Source organism: Platalea leucorodia (genome assembly GCF_965183815.1).
Source record: "Platalea leucorodia genome assembly, chromosome: 12".
Classification (NCBI taxonomy): Eukaryota; Metazoa; Chordata; class Aves; order Pelecaniformes; family Threskiornithidae; genus Platalea; species Platalea leucorodia.
In genome coordinates this window covers 17,428,549-17,447,662 of record NC_138834.1, presented here as the reverse complement: position 1 = coordinate 17,447,662, position 19,114 = coordinate 17,428,549, and the positions used below count along the sequence as shown (strand labels likewise).

The 19,114-nt window shown below is 63.2% G+C and overlaps 1 protein-coding gene across 1 annotated transcript; it reads left to right on the top strand.

Annotated features, from left to right (window-relative positions):
* Nucleotides 1-5,198: 5,198 nt before the first annotated feature.
* Nucleotides 5,199-12,333, top strand: LOC309596642 (carbonic anhydrase 15-like; the record flags this gene model as incomplete). The annotated part of the gene is made up of 8 exons (XM_082325128.1): nucleotides 5,199-5,265; nucleotides 7,041-7,076; nucleotides 9,297-9,467; nucleotides 9,713-9,873; nucleotides 10,600-10,692; nucleotides 11,031-11,097; nucleotides 11,300-11,466; nucleotides 12,115-12,333. 8 exons carry the CDS (start codon nucleotides 5,199-5,201, stop codon nucleotides 12,331-12,333), a joined length of 981 nt encoding a protein of 326 aa, XP_082181254.1.
* Nucleotides 12,334-19,114: the final 6,781 nt, after the last annotated feature.

Sequence of the window (19,114 nt, the reverse complement as noted above, 5' to 3'; positions counted from 1 at the left end):
CTCCAAACTTTTCATCAGATTCCTAAAGGAAAGTTTTGGGTACTGCTCCCTTCCCTCAGTTGTGTTTTACACCCCTGCGTGGTACGGGGCTGAAGGGGGGGCCCTGGGGTGACCTCGGTTGGGCTGGCAGGAGAAGCCTTGGCAGAGCCGTGCTCTGGGGCGCGCGTGGAGTTTCCCCTCCGACGCCAGGACCCCTTTGCCTTGTGGGGAGATGTACAGCGGATGGCGTTTCTGCTCAAACCAAACCCCGGCTGCCTCACGGTGCGGGCGATTGCCATTGCCTTTGGAGCTGAGGGGAGATGAAATGAGCTGGGGTGCGCAGTGGGAGAGGCAGCTCTCCCGGCCCCCCAGGCCTGCAGTGAGCTGGGGGTGATGCTGCCTCTCTTGAAGGAGCCAGTAACTCTAAATTATTTAATAAAGCTGGCTGATAGCAGGGAATATTTCCCCCAAAGGCCTTGCTGGATAAATAAGCCTCTTTAAACAGTCGTGCTGGTTTAGTAAAGCAGGCTTGCAGCTGGAGCTGGCAGGCTGGTGGGATACAGGATGGAGCAACACCAACTGTGAGTCGCAGAATCACATCTCTCCTGTCCCAGCAAGGTGAGCGTGGCATCGCTGCTGTCTCCTCCCCTGGGCAGAGCGCTGCTGTGGAAATGACTTGTCCTGTAGCACGTACTGAAAGCAACACAGCTGGAGAGTCCAGCCATTGGCACGGTCAGCGTGCTGGTCGGAGGATGGGTCCTTTTGGAGTGGGGAAAGCTGTGCTGCTGGCACGCGCCCCTGCCTCTCCTCGGGAGCAGTCTGGGCAGCAGGCGCAGTGCCACGGGGCCGCGGAGCCCCCGCACCTTCAACCCTGTCCTGGTGACACCTCTGCGGATGGCCTGCGGTACAAGTGCTGCAATCAGATTTTCTGGAGCTATGCAGGGTTAAATCTGCTTTACCTGGGGGAAGTAGCTTAAGAATTAAAATTGAATTGACCTCCTGATCCCAGCCTGCCATGAGAGGGGCTGTTTTCAGGCACGGGAAAAGAACAGCATCTCCTTTTTGCACAGTCCAGACTTGGCTGCAGTGATGCCTGCCCACACTCAGGGCTGGGAGCTCAGGTCCTAGAAACATTGACTGTTGTTTGGTTTGTGGTTTTTTTTTTTTTTTTTTTTGACGAGCTGCTGGGCTTGTAGTGTTTGCTGTGACTGCTGCAGAACAAGTCCCTGCAGCATTGCTGGGCTGTCCCTGTGCCCTGCTTGTGGCCACAGGATGCATTAATTGCTGAATGCTGTCCCGCGTGCAGTGTGATCATCACTGTGGGTGCCGTGGGGGGCTCTGCTCTCCCTTTCCTGCAGCCGCCTCTGTTGCTGCTGGACCTGAACTAGCACAGCTCCCAGAGCTTCATCTCCAGGCGAGGAGATGCTGGTTCAGCGGAGGGCAATGGGATGCAGCCCTTCCTTCGCTGCCGGTCTCGGGGGGACAAGCATCTATCTATAGCAGCTCCCTGATGTTGCGAGTGCTTGAGGGGGGCTCAGTGTGGCAGGGACCCCGTGGGGCTCTGCTGACACTGCAAGACCCTGTGCAGAACAGCTTGCCCTTTCCTCCTGCCCTCTTGTTCTCTGGGGACAGGGGTGATGCCGCAGCTGCAGGGAGCAGCCAGGAGTGCCCGGAGCACAGCTGCTGCTCTCGGGGCTCACCACCGCTCCTACTCACAGCCCCTACTCACAGCCATGTGTCTGTCTGCACCCCGCGCAAGGGGGGGCGGCTGTCAGCATTGACGCTTGGATGCTGTGGCAGGGGCATTGCTGGGCAGCCTCCTGCTGTAAGCTCTTACCAGCTTAAAATGCATTTTCCTGCGAGGGTAATTAGCAGCTGTGCTCAGCATGGCATGTCCAGGGCGCTCAGCCCCTAGGAGAACGCTAGGGGCCTGGGGGCACAGGTCAGACGTGTAGGGGCTGTGTGCTGGCAGCGACCCCGGGGGGTGCCAGGCCGTGGGGGGCCGGGCGGGGGGAGATGTCGCTGACCCCGGTGACGGCGGGAGCACGGGATGAATGAAGGGGCTGTGCAGCGGCGTGTGGCCAGTGCGCATCTGCCGGCCACAGTGCCTCCTTTGTGCCGGCACTGGCTGCGCTCCCTGCCCTGCTCCCGGTTTTCTCCCCTGGCTAGTGGCAGCTTATTATGGAGATCAAAGATTTTAGTGGAAAATCAGAAGCGGCTGGAGTATTTGTTCCCCTTGAACTTCGCCTCCCTACTGCACTTTCTTCTTTGGATGCCCACAACCCTTCGTGCCCCTACCCCTGGGTGATGTGAACCACGCTCTGGCGGCTCAAGTCCTTGTCTTGTCACGGTCCCCAGCAGCCCAGGTCCCTGGCCAGGCTCCCAGGCAGCAGCACGGGATTTACCTCCAGGAGCCGATCTTGGCACCTCCGCTGTGTGCTGGTGCAGCGCTTGCTGACGGTGCATGTGGCAGGGGTTCCTGGCAGGGTGGCACCGTGCCCACGACCGATCGATGGCTGCAGCTTAAGTAACTATTTTTATTTTTCAGCGGTATTTTTTCCCCTATCATGTCTCTTGCCCTTGATGCTGTGAGCACGCATGTCTGCAGGGACCCCGGCTGCCTCCTGGCTCCGTGGTGGCAGGACGATGGAAGTGGTCTCTCCCCACGAGGACAGCGCAGAGCTGCAGGATCGGCTGTGAGCTCCACACCACCGTGGCAGCAAGAGACCTGCAAGTACAGAGCAGCTCTTTCAAGGTTTGATCTGGTTCCTATAGAAACTGAAGGTTGTTCCTGCCTGGTGCTGGTGCCAGCAGCCGGGGATGGGTGGGAGCGGGATACGGTGCTGTGCCGCGGTGCTGTTGCTGCCTTTCTATGTGCCTTGGTGCCCCCTCTGCTTCCTCGCTCCACTCCTGCTCCTCGGCAGGGCTGTGCTGAGCCCTGCCAGGGCTCTGCATCCCCCTCCAGCCATGCAGGGCTCTCCGGACCTCACGGGACCCTGGGCTGGATGTGCTGCTCCTTGCCCTGGCAGGGCCCTTTGTGGGACAAGGGACTCGTCCCTCCACGTGTCAGGTTGCATAGCTGCAGCACGGTGCTGCTGGTGTTCCCGGCCATGTGGTCTCTGCGGTGATGCCTCTGCTCTTGCCCTCCTTGCCAAAAATCACCACCGGAGAAGCCTGAAAACCTAAAAGGGTGTCCTGGGGAGCACCTCTGCCCTGGGGGGGTCGATGCCCTGGGGGGAATAGCCCAGGGGCAGTGGGTCCCATTGGCTCCTGAGCCCCGAGGGTCTGGGCTTCTCCCCCACTGCCTGGCACTACAGGCTGTCCTGCCACGAGCAGGTGGCAGAGGTACTTGTGCCACTTGGTGGGCTCACATCTCCAAGGGAGGTCTCAGGCTTCCCCAGGTGCCGGAGCAGCTCCTCCTTTGCGGCAGCAATCGGCAGCAGGCTGTGGACCTGGTGAGACCCTCCGCCTCGCCCGCCAGCCCTTTGCAGCTTGTTCCGGAAGGATGATCACAGCCCTCTGCAAACTACCTCATCCCCGGAGCAGGGGCCAAGCATCAACCATGGCACAAATCCAGAGCAGCGTGGGGGAGCCCTGCGCTGCCGCCCTCCTCTGTGCCCTGCACCGGTGCCCAAACACGCAGCTTGGTGCTGCCCAGGCACCTGCCTGGGGCTGGCTCTGCCTGGGGGGGACGAAGGTGCCCCAAAGAGCCCCCATTGAGGACAAGCCCCCACCGGGTGTGTTGTCCCCTTGAAGCACATGGCAGCCAAGCAGCTCTGCTGAGCCAGAGCCCGTCCCCGGCCAAGCCGGCAGCAGGAGGCTTCTTCCCGCTGCCCTCGTGCTGCTGCCGGGTTTGTTCATCCTGGCAGCGTCCCGGCAGTGCTCCCGGGCAGGGCCAAGTGCCGGTGAGAGGAGCTGCGGGCTGGGCGCCGTGGCCTCCTTTCCACTGCTGCCTGAAGAGGGCAGGGATATTTTAGGAGAATGTGACAACACCACGCTCCTGTGTTTTCACCCCCTTTCCTACCTGCCCGCCGCAGGAGCGTAGCTCTGCTGGTGAGATGCCAGCTCCCGCGGGACCGCCTGGACGGGTTCAGTGGGGATGGCATGCGCTGCCTCCGTGTTGAGGAGCTGAACAGCCATGTCCCCAGCACAGGATGCCGGTGCTGGGCTCCTGTGATGCCCGGGTGGGTGCTGAGGCTCCTGCCCCAGTGCTGCCCCCCTGCCCTGGCCGGACAGTGCTGTGTGGCTGTGAGAGCCCGAGCTGCTACAGGATCGTGTGGCCTCATGCCGGCTGGAGGGGAAAGGGACGAATCCTGCCCCACCAGTGTGCTGCTCCTCGGTGACCCGGGGGGCTGAGGGCCCCCCATAGCGCAGCTGCAGAGGCCACCTCTGCCCTGAGCCTGGGGACTGCAGTTACTATGGCCAGGGTGCTGTGGGGACCCGCTGGCCTTTGCCTGGGGAGGGGCTGTGGGGCCCCTGTTTGTGGGGATGAGCTGGATTTGGCCCATGGGTCCCCATGGCACTGCCCGCCCCACATCAGGCTCCTGATGGGAGTTGCTGCTCTCCCAGCGTGGCGGATGCAGGACCCGCTGCTGGCTGGGGGGGGTTGCCGAAGCTGGGGCAGCAGGGGCAAAGGCTGTCCCATGGTGTGTACCTGCAAAGAGTGGGGAGGGGATGTGGCAGAGCCGGTGCCCCCAGCCCCTTCTGCCTGCTAACAGCCCCCCACAAGCCCATCCGTGGCCCCGTGGCACTGTGCTGGGGGTGGGATGGGGCACAGCGGGGGTGCTGCCAAACCCCCGCTTTGGGGATGGAGAGCAGGATGCTAGCCAGGGGCCACCCCCTCGCCCCTCGGAGGGGAGCAGGCCGGGGAGCATGCTGCCCCCCCTGGCTTTGCCAGCCCCCTGCTCCCCTGCCTTGTCCCTGCCGCCTGCCCTTGGGCTGGCATCCCGGGCAGGGGCCTGGCACGGCACAGAGGGGCTGGCTGGGGGCCGGGCCGCTCTCCCGCTCCCTCCTAGCAGCCGAGGAGTTAAAAACTCAGCCCTTGTGATGAATATTTAACAGCAGTGCACAGGCTGGAGCGGAGGATTTCTCCGGGCTGCCTGGGCGCTGGCAGCGCTGCCTCCCGCCCCAGCCCCGCCGCCTGCCCGGGCGCACTGCGGAGGAGGACGGGGCGTCACGGCGGGGCCGCCTGCCCGCTGCTGCCCATCCCTGCCACCGGCATGGGGATGCAGGGGCTGGGAATAACTTTTCTGACTTTGCCTCTCGTCGTGCAAGCAGCCGCGGGAGGTGAGATGCTCTGCCTGCCCACCCTCCTCCCGGGCATCTGAGGTGGCCGGAGGGAACGGGGGTCCCCGTGGTGGGAGAGGACGGGGGGTGGTGGGGTGCCGGGCTGGGGTGCACCTGTGCCAGCCCTGTTTATTCCTTTCCCTTTCCCACATGCCTGGGGGTGACACGGGGCCGGGGTGCTGGGGGCAGCCATGCCAGCAGGGCTGGAGGCAGGGACTGGGGGACCTTGTCTGGCCCAGGAGCCGTCTCCTGCCCTCCCACCATCCTCCTCCCCACTGGAGGATGTCCCTGCTGTGCCACCGGGCTCCGGGAGGTCTCGGTCTGCCCAGGGCTGTCTCTCCTGGCAGGAGGTGTCCAGGCTGGGGTCCCTTCAGGGTTGGTGGGCATTCAGGCGTTTGGGTCTTGGGCTTCAGTCCATCTGCCCCACAGACCTGCACCACCGGGAAACACCGACGAGGGTGAAACCTCCGAGCAAACCGGCGGTGCCGAGGCACTGGGGTGCTCACCTGCTTTCAGGCCAGGCTGGCAGCAGCGAGCGTTGCCCTGGCTCCTGCTGGAGGATGCTCGAGGTCGGGTGAGGGCTGGTGGGTGTGCATCCGAGGGTCTCCCAGGAGCTCGGCTTCCCCCTGGACAGGGAGGAAAGCCTGAGGTCCCTGCCCTGGGGACCCTCTTGAGTCCTGCACTGTCTCAGTCCTGGCTCTTCTCTGGGGCTGGTGTCTCCTGTACCGCCGTAGCGAGGATTTGGATGTGGTGCTGCAGGCTGGGGCCACGAGCACCACAGGTGGAGGCAGGCAGGGCTGCCTTCATCCTGCTGGTCTGAGTGGCCATGGCTGGCACGAGAGTGTGGCTCGGCTTGCCTGCAGCCGGCCCGCTGGCATGGCCCCTCAGCCATCAGTGGGGACTGCTTGCGTAGGCTGGCCCCAGGCAGCACCCTGGGCACCAGCTCTGTGCCTCCTGCCAGCAGCAGGATGGGGAGCTGAGGAGAGAAGGGGGGTGCTCCCTGGCTCCCATTGCAGTGCTGATGGCCCTGGGCGGATGTGCATACAGCAGGAGCTGGGCTCCGGCTTCCTGGGCATCCCCTCGGCATCCCGGGCATCCCTCGGCATCCCTTCGGCATCCCTGCATCTGCTGCACCAGCACCTGGCATGGAGTGCGCAGTCCCCATAGCCACTCTGAGCGCGGGCAGCAGCGCTGGTGGGAGTTCGGCAGCTCCAGCTGAGGTGGCCCCGAGTGACGATTGACGGGGCGAGCCGTCACCCCGCAGCGTGGGTGCAGGCCTGCCCACCGCCACCCCCTGCCTGCTGCAGCCCCCAGCAACTGCCTTCTGCTGCCAGCCCACTCCCAGGGAGCCGCGGGAAGCACCGGGGAAGGGCTGCAGCAGCCCCCCCAGCTCCCTGCTCACCCAGGGCTGCTGGGGGGCGGGCGAGGCGTCTGCTGTGGGGCGAGGGGCTGCGCCAACTCCCCAGGATGGGTAAGGGCGGGACGGCCCCACAGCAGCAGGGGAAGGAGCCCCACAAGCAGCAAGGTTTGGCTGCTGCAGAATGGAGCGATGCCGAGGGAGGTTTCCCTGCAGAGTGGCCGGGGGAGGCAGGGAGGGTGCGAACGCGTGAAAACACCAGCGCCGAGAATAACTGGGATGAACACGAGTGCCGGCGGGACCCCTGGCTGCGATGAGGGGTGCCCTCGCCATCGGGGGGCTGGGCATGGCTGTGGGTGGGTTTGGGGAGCGGGTGCCTGTCTCCGTCACCTGCCCTGAGCTCTCCTCTCTCCCGCAGGGCAGTGGTGTTACGACTCGCAGGACCCCGAATGCGGTGAGTGGTGCCATGTGCGGGATGGGGGTGTCAGGGCTGTGCGGGGCTCAGCCCCCACGTCTCCCCACAGTGTCTGGCCGAGGGCACCCTGGGCACCATCAGTGAGGCCACAGTGGGGAGTGTAGCTTGGAGAAGGCAAATTCACCTATATCACACCAAGGTTAGGGGAGCTTCACTTTCAGGTGTGCTGGCGTAGAGACTGGACATAAGCATCTGAGCCCCTCGGAGCGGCTCGGCCCCAGCCCCCTGCCCCAGCCAGGTCTGGGTACTCCCGGGGCAGCACCAGCCTCCCCCATTTCACCTGAAGCAAATTTAAGCCCGGATTTAAAATATGTCATTAGCAATGCCAGCGAGGCACAGGCATCGGGGGGACCATGGGCACAGGGGCCTGGGTCAAGGAGGGATGTCTCCATTTGGGCAGGCAGCAAGCCCTGCCTGCCCCCGCTGGGGACACTTTGTCTCGAAGCATGCAAATAGCTTGTAAAAGGTTAATTAAGGATCAATGAGCATTTAATCAGCCGTTACGGCCCAACTGTTTTATAGCTCTTGAGTGCACGCGCCCTGTGCCCAGCCGCCGTGGTCCATCAGCCATGAATCGCTGGGCCCTGCTTATCCCTGCCGGCCCAACACTCGGTGTCACTGGCAATTTAACCTCATGGAGCCGGCGGCGAGGGCAGATTTCAGCAGGGCAGCGGGGCCAGCAGGAAGCGGCTTGGGCAGCATGGAGCCAGCCACATGCCCGCAGCAGGGCCGCGGGGAACGGTCCCTTAATGAAGGCACTGGATAATTTGTGGGGCCACCCAGTAGCACCATGCCAGGGGTGCGGCGGCACAGCCAGGCTGTGGCTCTTGGGGTTTCCAGGCAAAAAGCTGCCTGGAGTAATGAGAGGAGAAGGGAAGGAGACAGGGCTGAGCCCAGGGGGAGCAGGAGGTGGGGGTGAGCGTGTGTCCGTCATTTTGACTGCCCGAGAGGAAGGTAGGTAAAGCCAAGAACTGAGCCATGGGGCCCTGCTGGGGGAACAGCCCTCCAGACCTTGGTTGTAGGGGGATATGGGTGGGTAACGGTGTGTGGCTGCCCACCACGATGGGTGCCAGAGCAGAGCCAGCAGTGCCCGTGGAGGGATGCCTTGAGCTCCCCTGGGACTGGGGGTGCCCTGGGTGGATGAGGCTGGAGACTCTAGGGGAGCACCCGTTCCCTGGCTGGAACCACAGCCCAGCTGCCGGCAGTGCCCAGTGCCGACACCTCTGCCTGGGCATCTGCAGCCCGGGCTGCCCCGGGGCCACGAGGCGGAGGAGCAGGGTGTCACGGCAGCTGCACTGGAGCAGTGGCCAGCAGTGTCCCGTGGCTGTGGACTGCAGTGAGTGTTGCAAGAAGAGATGAAGCTGGGGTGATGAGGACACTGAGCCACACGTACGGGATGTGTGGGGTCTGGCTGTGGTGGCAGCTGTGGGGACTTCTGCTCACAGTGCCCGGGCAGTGCTGCGGGTTTGCAGCCGGTCCAGCTGGCTGCCGGCACTGCCGCATCCTCACCCAGCTCCTGCCACGGTGACCCAGGAGCTGCCGATGGGCATCGTGTGGTCACCCCAGACCCGACACGGGATTTGCCCCAGGATGAGTTGCGTGGCCAGGATGCGCCGTCACCTGCCACAACTGGACAAAACCAGCATGAGTAGGGTAAAATGAGGTTAAAAACCAAACTGTGCGCTCTGCGAATGGGCCTTAAGCCCTCTGTCCCCCTTCTCAGCAGCTCCTGTCTGTCCTTCCCTCGCAGGCACTGTATGGGGTATTTTGCTCCTTCTGCATAGAGCAGCCCCCTGCCCAGCCCCAGCTTGAGCCCCAGCCCGGGGGCCGTGGGGGGAGCGGTGGCTGGTCCAGCCCCGCAGCGGGGGGTTTGCTTGCAGGGTCAGGCAGCAGAGGCTGGCAGAAAAACCTGCTCTTCACTAGTGGCAGCACAGAGGGACAGACGCTGCTGCCGGGCTAAATATAGCCCCTGGACCCATGAGGAAATCCTGATGAATTATGGATGAGGCTGCAATAAGCCCCTGCTCATCAATAGGGAGGAAGGTTGGCTGGGCAGGAGGGCAGGTCCCGTGGGATGCAGGCAAGTGCGGCAGGGACAGCAGGCCTGGCTGGGGACCCGGTCACCCTCGGCCTCGTGTCCCCCCCGGAGGTGGCAGCGGCTCAGCAGCTGCTCACAGTGCCTCTGCCTCTCCTCTGCAGGTCCCAGCCACTGGAAGGAGCTGAAAGCCACATGCGGTGGTGACAGGCAGTCCCCAGTGAACATCGACAAGCGCCGGCTGCAGCGGGACGGTGGCCTCGGGGACATCCTCTTTGAGGGCTACGACCAGGCTCCCCCGGGCAAGTGGAGGCTGGCAAACGATGGGCACACAGGTGCGTGCTGCGGCCAGGCACCCTCCCCTGCCCCTGCTCCCCAGGCACTGTCCTGGCTGGGGCTTGGCTCTGCCACTGCTCCTGAGTGCTCTCTGCCCTCGAGCTGCAGGGTCCTGGGGCAGCTCCTGCCCTGTGGGTTTGCGTTAGTGCTGGGATGAAGCTTGGGGAGGACAAACCCTGTGGTCTGCTGCGGGGAGAGATACGGGGCTGTCCCCCATCCTTACCCTGTCTGGCTGCCCTTGCAGTGATGCTGAGCCTGGCGAGTGAGTCAGCCTCTGAGCACATCACCATCAGTGGTGGAGGTCTCCCCGGCAAGTACCACGCGCTGCAGCTCCACTTCCATTGGGGCAGCCTGGCTGGGAACGGCTCTGAGCACACCCTTGATGGGCGCCAGCTCCCCATGGAGGTAGGTGAGAAAATACACCCATCAGGCTCTCTGGGTGGCCCGACTCCTTGGCATGATGGGAAGGTGTGATACTGGTGCGTCCCAAGGCTGCCATGCAGCGGGGTGACCAGGCTTGGTGACGCTGCACCAGCGGGTTTGGCCGTGCTCCTTGTCACTGCAGCCTTGCGCTGATGGTGGGATACAGACAGCTGCTGCACCGGGCACCTGGGTGGTTAAAAATCAGCTGACATGAGACTCAAGGTTTTTCTTTATTGTGCGTGGGCCAAGCTGCCTCGTCGGAGGCACTCAGCAGGGTTTGGAGGGCTCTGCGCCCCACCGGGACCGCCCGCTGAGTCAGTGAATGCAAGCAAGAGCGTGTGGGAGCATGCTGTGCCAAGCGCGTCGGGATCCTTCTGGGTGAAAGAGGCTCTGAGCCTCTAAAATATTAATTATCTGCAAGAGGAGAGCAAAATTTATGTATTGCAGCTGGTGGGTGCCCCAGGACCACTGGCCCCCTTTCCCCACCTCTTCAAAGGATGCTCGCTTCATTCGGGTGCTTTGATCTTCCAGGCAGCCACCCTGCAGAAGTGCCCATGGGACCAGGAGGGTGGCTGGGGGGTCTGGGGGTGGTTGGCTCAGCATCTGGCCGCCCCAGACAGGCTGGGGAGATCTGTGGGTGAGTGCCCCGCTACCGGAGGGTCAGCTGGGGGCGGTTGCCCACACTTGGCCCCTCCGTGCTTTCCCCAGCTGCACATTGTCCACATCAATGTCAAGTACCGGACGCTGGCAGAGGCCAAGGGGCATCCCAACGGGCTGGCCGTTCTCGGCTTCTTCTTCCAGGTGGGTCTGCGCAGGCTCACGCTGTCGGCAGGAGGGGACCCCCTGGGAACAGGCTGCTCATGGCGCGGCTTGGGGACCATTGCACGGCTGCCCCAAGGGAGCGAGAAGGGGCAGGAGGGCTGGGTCAAGGCCAGGAGGTGCTGGGGAAACCTCAGTGCTGAAAGTGCCATGATCCCCCCCGCCAGCTTCGTGCGAAGGGGTGCCGGCTGGGAGCTCACCCATCCCCACCGCTGCTCTGCAGTGATGGGGGGCTGGCGCTGGCTCTGCCTGCGGATGCTCGGCGGTGCAGGATGACCCGGCTCTGCCCTGCCCCAGCCGCTTACTCTCCCGTTCCGCAGGTCTCCGAAACCCCTAACACCAACTACAACACCATCGTGGCGGGGCTGAGGAACGTCTCCCATGCTGGTGAGTTGCCTCCTCATTGGGGCAGGGATGGAAAGGGGAGAGACCCCGGTGCGGGAGGGCAGGAGTGCGCCCCAGTGTTTGGGGGCGGGATGACCTACCAGTCCGTGGGGCCATCTGGCTGAAGGGAAACTGATGGGGCTGGCCCTGCTGTCCCCATGTCCCCGGCATGGGACAGGCTGAATGCCCATGTCCCGCCCCACAGGGGACTCGGTGGATTTGGCCTCCACCTTCCGCCTGAGCACCCTGCTGCCACGTGCCGGCCGGCTCTCCGGGTATTACCGCTACCAGGGCTCCCTCACCACCCCCGACTGCAGCGAGGTCGTCGTCTGGACCGTCTTCGAGGAGCCTGTGGAGATTGGCCGGGAGCAGGTACCAGCGTGCATGGCCCCACGCTCCGATGCCTGAAGGGCTGGACCCCCTGGGTGGCCACTCTCCTTGCCCTTCCTGCCCCCTAAGCAAGAGCACAGGGAAAGTCATCTCTATAATAATGCTCCCGGCAACCTGGCAATTAATTAATTTTATGAGGGTTAAGTAACGGAGCTGTGGCCACCTGCCAGCGGGGAGAAATCTCCTCTGTAGCGCTCTCCTGCCCAGCCCCAGTATTCAGAAAGCGCAATGGGAGCAAACCCATTGGAGCTCAGATGAGGCTCCAAGGAGGTGGGTGGGTGGGTGGGTGGGTGGATGGATGGATGGATGGATGGATGGAGTGAGTTCTCCTCTGCTGCCCAAGCATCTTAGTAGACGTATTTCCTTTAGGGTGTCATGGGCCAGCTGTTCTTTAAGTGCTCGGCACAGGCAGTGAAACACGATTAGCCCCTTTAAAACTCAAGAGCTCATCCCTGCAAGGCCCTGCTTACCCTCCGGGTCTGGTTTCGGGAGAGCGGTGAGGGGTGGTGGGGCCATGCCACGGGTCCTGTGCCATCGGCAGCAGGGCAGCACGAAAGGGGGCTCACAGGTGGGCGGGGGCTCGGGGCGCCCGGCAAAGCGGCTGCCCACCCTGCCTCTCCCCCTGTGCAGCTGCGGGCATTCGTCAGCACCCTCCACTTCCCAGCTGCCGGCTCCAAACTCCTAAAAATGACCAACAACTTCCGCCCGCCGCAGCCCCTTCGCAGCCGGACGGTCTTCGCCTCCAGGGCGGCCACGGCCAGCGGCAGGTCCCCACACAGGGGCCACCACCAGCTCCTCTCCCCCCTGCTCCTCCTGGCCCTGCTCGGCCCCTTCTCACCAACCCCGTAGGGTCTGGCCCAGCCTTTCACCAGCCTCCACATGGGCATTGCCCCACTCCAGCGGCGACGGGGCGGCAACACATCTGGTTCATGGGTAAATGGGAAAAAGAAATAACCAAAAAAGCACGTCGAGACCTTGGCTGGGTGGAGATTTTGCAAGCCTGGATCTCTGCAGAGGTGAATCTCTGCAAGCCCGGAGCCTCCCTGCAGTGCCCCCGTAGCCAGGCGGTGAGAGCCACCAGGAGGGGATGCTGGAGGGGCTGGAATAAAGCCGAGGTCCTCGCCAGTGGCTGCAGGTCGCTGCCTCTTTGGCTCTGTGTCCCTTTGGTGTTGCTGGGGCAGGGTGCTTGGCAGCGGGGAGGGGAGGGAGCTGGGGCCAGTGGCTGTGTGGCGCTCGGGGATACTGGCCCTGGGCACGGCTGCGCAGGCGGATACGAGCTTCCCCCTCTCCTCCCTGTGCAGTAAATTCCCAGCGGAATCCTGGCCCTGCGTGTGGCTCAGGGTCCTTGCAGTCCCTGTGCTTGCAGACAATACCCTGTTGCTTTCCCCAGGGTCGGGGACGGGGCTGTCCCCAGGGACACAGCTCCCCTGAGTGTCCTGGGGCAGGGCTGTTGTGGTTTAACCCCAGCTGGCAAGCAAGCGCCACACAGCTGCTCACCCGCTCTCCCCCCACGGTGGGATGGGAAGAGAATAGGAAGGGCAAAAGTAAGAAAACTCATGGGTTGAGATAAGAACAGTTTAATAATTGAAATAAAATAATAACAATTACAGCAAGAATAATAATAAAAAGACGAACAAAACCCACGAAAGAGCAGCTCACCACCCGCCGACAGATGCCCAGCCAGTCCCGAGCAGCGATCACTCCCCCTGGCCGCCTCCCCCCCAGCTTATATACGGAGCATGACACCATAGGGTACGGAATAGCCCTTGGGCCAGCCTGGGTCAGCTGTCCTGGCCGTGCCCCCTCCCAGCTGCTTGTGCACCGGGCAGAGCATGGGAAGCTGAAAAGTCCTTGACTTAGTATAAACACTGCTTAGCAACAACTAAAACATCAGTGTGTTATCACATTGTTCTCATGCTAAATCCAAACCGCAGCACTATACCAGCTACTAGGAAGAAAATTAACCCTATCCCAGCTGAAACCAGGACAAGGACACAGGGACCCGATGTCTCTTTCCATGGAGCTGATTTTACACTGGCAGAAATAGCTGCTGGCACTGCTCCTGTGCTGCCCGGCAAGGCAGGGGCAGAGCCAGGGCCGGGGCGAATGGGGTGGTTCATAATTAATGCGCTGAAGCTCCAGGCGTGTTCCCATCTCCTCCTGAATTATGGCCGTAAGAGCACAGGTTGTTATCTGGGAGCACAGCGGGGTGGGTTGAGGTTTTCATCATTGCTGGGGGAAAACACTGCCAGTGCAGGTCTCCAGCCCCCACCAGCCCAAGGGGCGGCCACAGCACCCATGGGTGCAGGGGGCCTGATCGTCCTCCTGGTGCGGGGCCTGGGCTCCCGCTGAAGCCCGCAGCAGGGAAAAGGCATCTCCAGGGAGTGAAGGGGCCCAGCCAAAGACCCCGTGATCCCCACGCCGTGGGGCCTGCAGGCTGCTGCGGGTGCTGTGGCTCTATAAACCCACCCCAGAGCTCAGGCCTGGGGTCTCGGAGCAGCCACCCTGGTCCAGAGAGGGGACGGCAGAGCCGGTGCTCGTGCCCTGGGGCGCGGCGTGCCGTTGGGCGTGCAGCACGCACAGGGCGCTGAGCAGGGGCGGCTGCGTGTGGCCGCCTGCCGCCGGCGTGCCGGTGGCCATTGCCCTGCTCGGTAATTCCCTCCGGGCTGTGGCTGGAAGCGGCTGGAAGCAGCAGCCTTGCTCGGGGCCGTGTGCTGGCCGTTCGCTGGGCACCTCCGCAGCGCGGGTAACGGCCCTGGCCGCCTGCCCCCGCTGTGCCAGGGGCCATCAGGCGTGGGGCCATGCTCGCCCCGGGTGCCCGGGGCCTCCCGAGCCGCCCCCGCCTCGGGGGCTCCGGCTGGCATCGTGCCCCCCGTACCCCTCCTGTGCCCCCCCGTGCCCCCCGGTGCTCCCCCGGGCCCCCCACACCCCCCCCGGGCCCCCGCCGTACCCCCCCGGGCCTCCCGTGTCCCCCCGTGCCCCCGTACCCCCCTGTACCCCGCCCGTGCCCCCCGTGCGCCGCCGGGGCCGCGGGGCCGGGCAGGGGGCGGCTGCCGGAGCGCCGAGCCGCCGCCAGGGGGCGCCCGCCTCCCGCCTGCCGGCCCCGCGCGCCCGGGTCCCCGTGGCCTCGCGCTCCCGGTCCCCCGCGCTGCCCGCGCTGCCCGTGCCCCGTGTCCCTCCGTGCCCCACCGTTGTTCGCCCCCTGCCCCGCTGCACGGCCCAGCCCCTCGCACCCGCAGGCTGCGGGGCAGCTGCCCCACGAATGTGCCCGGGTCCAGCTCAGGGTGGTCACAGGCCCGCTGGCAAGAGCGGTGGTCCAGCCGCAGAGCATGGTGGGACCTGGTCAGCCACGGCGAGCCCCAAACGGCTGCAGCCCCCCAGTCCGCTCCAATACCAGGCCAGGGCGTGAGGGGCACCTGGGCAGTGGAGCAGACGGTGCCTGCCCAGGGGGTCCATTGAGGGCACAAGGCTGTGGCTCTCCAAGAGCAGCGGGGGGCCGAAACGCCTGGCAGGAGCAGACACCCTTGTGCTCAGGGTCCCCATTCCCTGGGGGACCCATCCCGGCCGGCCACAGTGCCCCGGCAGAGGACAGTAGTGGCACCAGGGTCTGGCAGCCAAGGCCCTCTGTACGGCTGGACAGCAAAACCACCCCAAGGGCTCAGCACACACTGTGAGCCCGCTGGGACCCATGTTTGGGGAGGTGCTGTGCTTCCCGCTGGGAACGTTGGGCTGCCCTGGCTGCCCGGGAAAAAGGACCTGGAACAGTCGCCCCCCCTAAGAGCCGTTGCTGAAATGGGGCCACAAAATGGCTTTTCCCGCCTCCCGCCCTGCCCACGGCACAGCCAGGCAGCGACGGTCTGGGTGCCACGTGCTGGAAAGTTTGTGCCGAGGAAGCGGCGCGTGCCGGGGCTATTCCTGGCTCCCAGCTGGTGTTTGGCCAAAGCGAGCTCTTGTTTTCGGCCAGGCGGTAATTTTAGCAAAGGCTGTTCCCGAACAGCAGGGCTGCGGTCGGCACAGCTGCCTGGGGAGAGCGTCAGCTCACCTCGGGGGCCAGCGATGCGCGTCAGCACCCCCCTGCCCGCAGCCAGCCCAGGGTGCCCGGCCAAAAGTGCCCAAAACGTGGCAGAAATGCTTAAACCTGATATTCTTCCCCTGCCATGGCTGCAGAGGAAGGGGAAAGGGCTGGGGCTCTGCTGTGGCTGGGGCCGGTGGCATTTGCTCAGGGTGGGGAGGCTGCTGGTGAGGGTGGCACTGGCCGGGGTGCAGGATCCACCCCTGGGGTGCACCCTGCATTCCCCTCCAGTCCCCCCGGGCTGGCTGCAAAAGCCGTGGCACTGGCACTGCTCACCCCGGCAGGCCACGGAGGGGGAGAAAACCAAATTTGGCTTAACATCCTTCCTAACTGGTTGAGTCAAACCCTTCTGTTCCCTCCCGAGGGCCTGGCGAGGACTGCGGCGGATGCCTCCATCACACCCATCAGCCACCACTGCCACCGCCTTGCCGTCACCCTGCCACCAATGTTCCCTACCGAGAAATTTCTTAACATTAAGCTAAAAAAGCCCCATCTTGGAAGTCCTAACAAGGGCTGAAACTTAACAATCTTATTTCTCCAGAAGGGCAGCACTAGCCCTGTGATAAAACCTCTCCATCGGCACACCTGCCAGGGGGGACGTGGCTGTTTACACCGAGTATGAGCAGAAAACAAGGGTTTGCTTGGTCCCCAGACCAGGGCTGAAGCTCTGCTGGGAGGTTTATTTTATTATCACGCCAAACTTGAGATGATAAATATTTTGAAGCAGCTGAAAGGTGTTTATTTTTGAGTCGGTTCAGCTTGTTTACAAGCCTGAGCGTTTATCTTTGGGACTGTTTACCTCTCCCCGAGGTTTAATACACATACAAATAAAAACCCCAGCGGGGGTCCGGCCGCCCCTCCCAGTGCCTTCCTGCCGGCTGCCAGCTGCGAGCCCGGCGGTTGCTGTTTTGACAGAGCTATGCAAATGCTCTCCTCTTCTCAAGTGGTCTTGATTGCTCAGGTCGTGTTTTCGACCACGCCAGCCTCAAACATTTATTTATTTCATTTAATTCCCTTTCAATTGCAGGGCAATAAACCTCGGCTTTGGGCTCTGTGGCTGTCCCCAGCTGGGGCTTTGACTGGGGGGTGTTTCATAGTATTTCATAATTCATAACCTGTATTTTATAATTTATAACCCATACTTTGTTCATTCATAATCTGTATTTTATTTCCCAGATTTGGGGAGATCTTCCCCATATTGTGGGAGTCTGGAGGCTGCCCCATGCATCTCATGGCAGGTCAGACTGACGGACAAGCCCAGCTAAGGGGCTGCCTGGCAGGAGGCAGAGACTGATTATTTTAATTCAGTTAATGAGAGAGGATTTGGGGTGACCCAGCAGTGGGGTGGCAGCAGGACACCCCGGGCTGGTCCCCTTGTTGCAGTGGCACAGGGGGACAAGGCCACAAGCTGAGCAGTATCAGGGTCAGCCCTGGCCCCAAACCTGGCGTGTGTGGGGTCAGCGGTGCCCGGCCGGGGGCCTGGCTGAGCTGGGATTACTGGGGAGGGGTGTGCATGAGAGTGTGTGCACGCATGTTTGTGCATACGTGTGCAACTGTGTGCACGCAAGTGTACGTGCACACATTTGCAAGTGTGTGCATGCATGTGCACGTGCAGCGGCTGGGACACCCCAGACTGGGGCAGGGACCGCGCTGCCGGCCGAGATCCCGCTGGGGAGGACCCTGCCAGGGACCCTCCAGGAGACAGGAGGGGTGACCCTGGGCTGGGGACACATACCCTGGCACAGGCATGCAGCCCCGCCAGCCTCGGCACCAGCCCGCAGTGGGTCCCTGGTCCCTGTCCCCCCCCTGCCCATTTTGGGCAGCTTCAGGCTGCCCCAAAACCTGTCCCCCTGCTGCAGTGGCTGATGGCCCTGCGAGGCGACAGCCTGGTGAGGCAGGGGCAAACTCGCCACAGCAAAGAGCCGGCAACCATCTCGGGGCTGAGCCGACTTCGGGCTTGTCGGCGTGGCACCCGCTCGCCTTCACACGTCAGCACCCACTGGAGACAGTTTCGCTTCCTTTTTTTGGCCCCCCCTTCGAGTTTCTGATTGGAGATTGTGGCGGGCGAGGAGTAAATTTAGCCGGGGGATGCCCCGCGGCTGCACAGCTGCGCGGCGGTGCCGGCTGAGGGGGCCGGGGGGGCCAGGGCTGGCGTGGCACAGCCCCAGCCCTGCACAGCCTTACCCCAAACCCTTTGGAGAAGGCGGGGAGATGTCAGGATGGGGTGCAAGAGCCACCAGCCGCCCCTCCGGGTGCTTGGGGGCTGCACCCCCGCGCTCCGGCAGGGCAGAGGCCATCAGGTGTCATCTGAGTTTGGCAGAGCCACGGAGCCAAAGCGGGGTCTGGCTCTGCCCCGCTCCCCCCCGGCCTGGGCCAGGGCTATTCTTGGCTCCAGCTCTTGCTTTCGAGTTTCAGCCCTGCTGCCTCCAGGAACGGCGGCTGTTTGGGTGGCTGCAGCTGCCGCGGGGAGGGCAGGCAGGACCCCCCCGGCCCCTCCGGCTGCGCCACGTCGCCCATGTCTCTCCAGATGAGGTGTTTCATCAGCCCCAGGTGCACTCGCTCTGCTCCTGCCACGTCCCCACAAAGGGAGACCCCAAATCCTCCTGGCGTGAGATACTGGGGCTCACCGGGGCCTGGGGAAATCACCAAGTGGTGTGCAACAAAAAAAAGCAAGCCTGGGCTGGTTTTGGGGGGACAAATGGGGCTGGAGGTGGTGACCGTGGAGGGGGTCTGGCATGGCCACCCCCAGGTGCAAGGCCACGGGTGCGGGAGCTGCCCTAACCCCAGGGCAGGGTCTGGGGCCCGGAGCAGAGCTTTGCCCCCTGGGGCTGGGGGGGCTGTTTTGGGGCAAGGGTTGCAAGAGCTCCCGTGGCTTCACACCCCTCTGCCTCCATCCTCGCATCCCTCCTTCTGGTCTTGGCCGTGGGGCCCCTCCAAGCCCAAAGCATCTAAACCACCAGGATTTGTTAAACCCCCTCGAAGGCCTTGCTAAGCCCTTGCCTGCAAGCCTCAGACTGGGAGCACAGCTCCTGCCAAGCCCCAACCCTGCCATGGGACCTGCTGCCTCTCTCTGCAGCTGATGAAAGCCTTCCTGAAGCATCTAATTTCCTAAATTAGATCCCCCTTGATTTAAAATTAATGGCAAGCTGGGAAAACAAAAAAATAAACTACTCTTTAAAATTGCAGCACCGGAGACAGCAGAGCAAGAGCGAGAGCTGCAGCTGGGAAGGGGCGTGGGTTTCAGTTTGGCTCAGCACATTTGCTCACCAGAAAGCCCCACCGAGGGTGGCTGCGGGAGCGGGACGTGCCTTTTCTTCCCAGGCACTGCTTCCCTCCCTGCTGGGTGCTGGATCAGGCCCCGCATCCCAGTGTGATTCCCAGCAGTCGCTCTCTAGCCCTGTTGAAGGGCTCATTATGGGTAAAAAGGTGGCTGAAAATTCACCATGCTGTGGGCGGCGGGGGAGTGTGGGGGCCCTGGGGGGGGCAGGGCCATTGATCTATAATTCAGTAGGTTTTTCCTTGCCAGTTGTTCCTTACAGAAAGGATTTAGCAAAATCT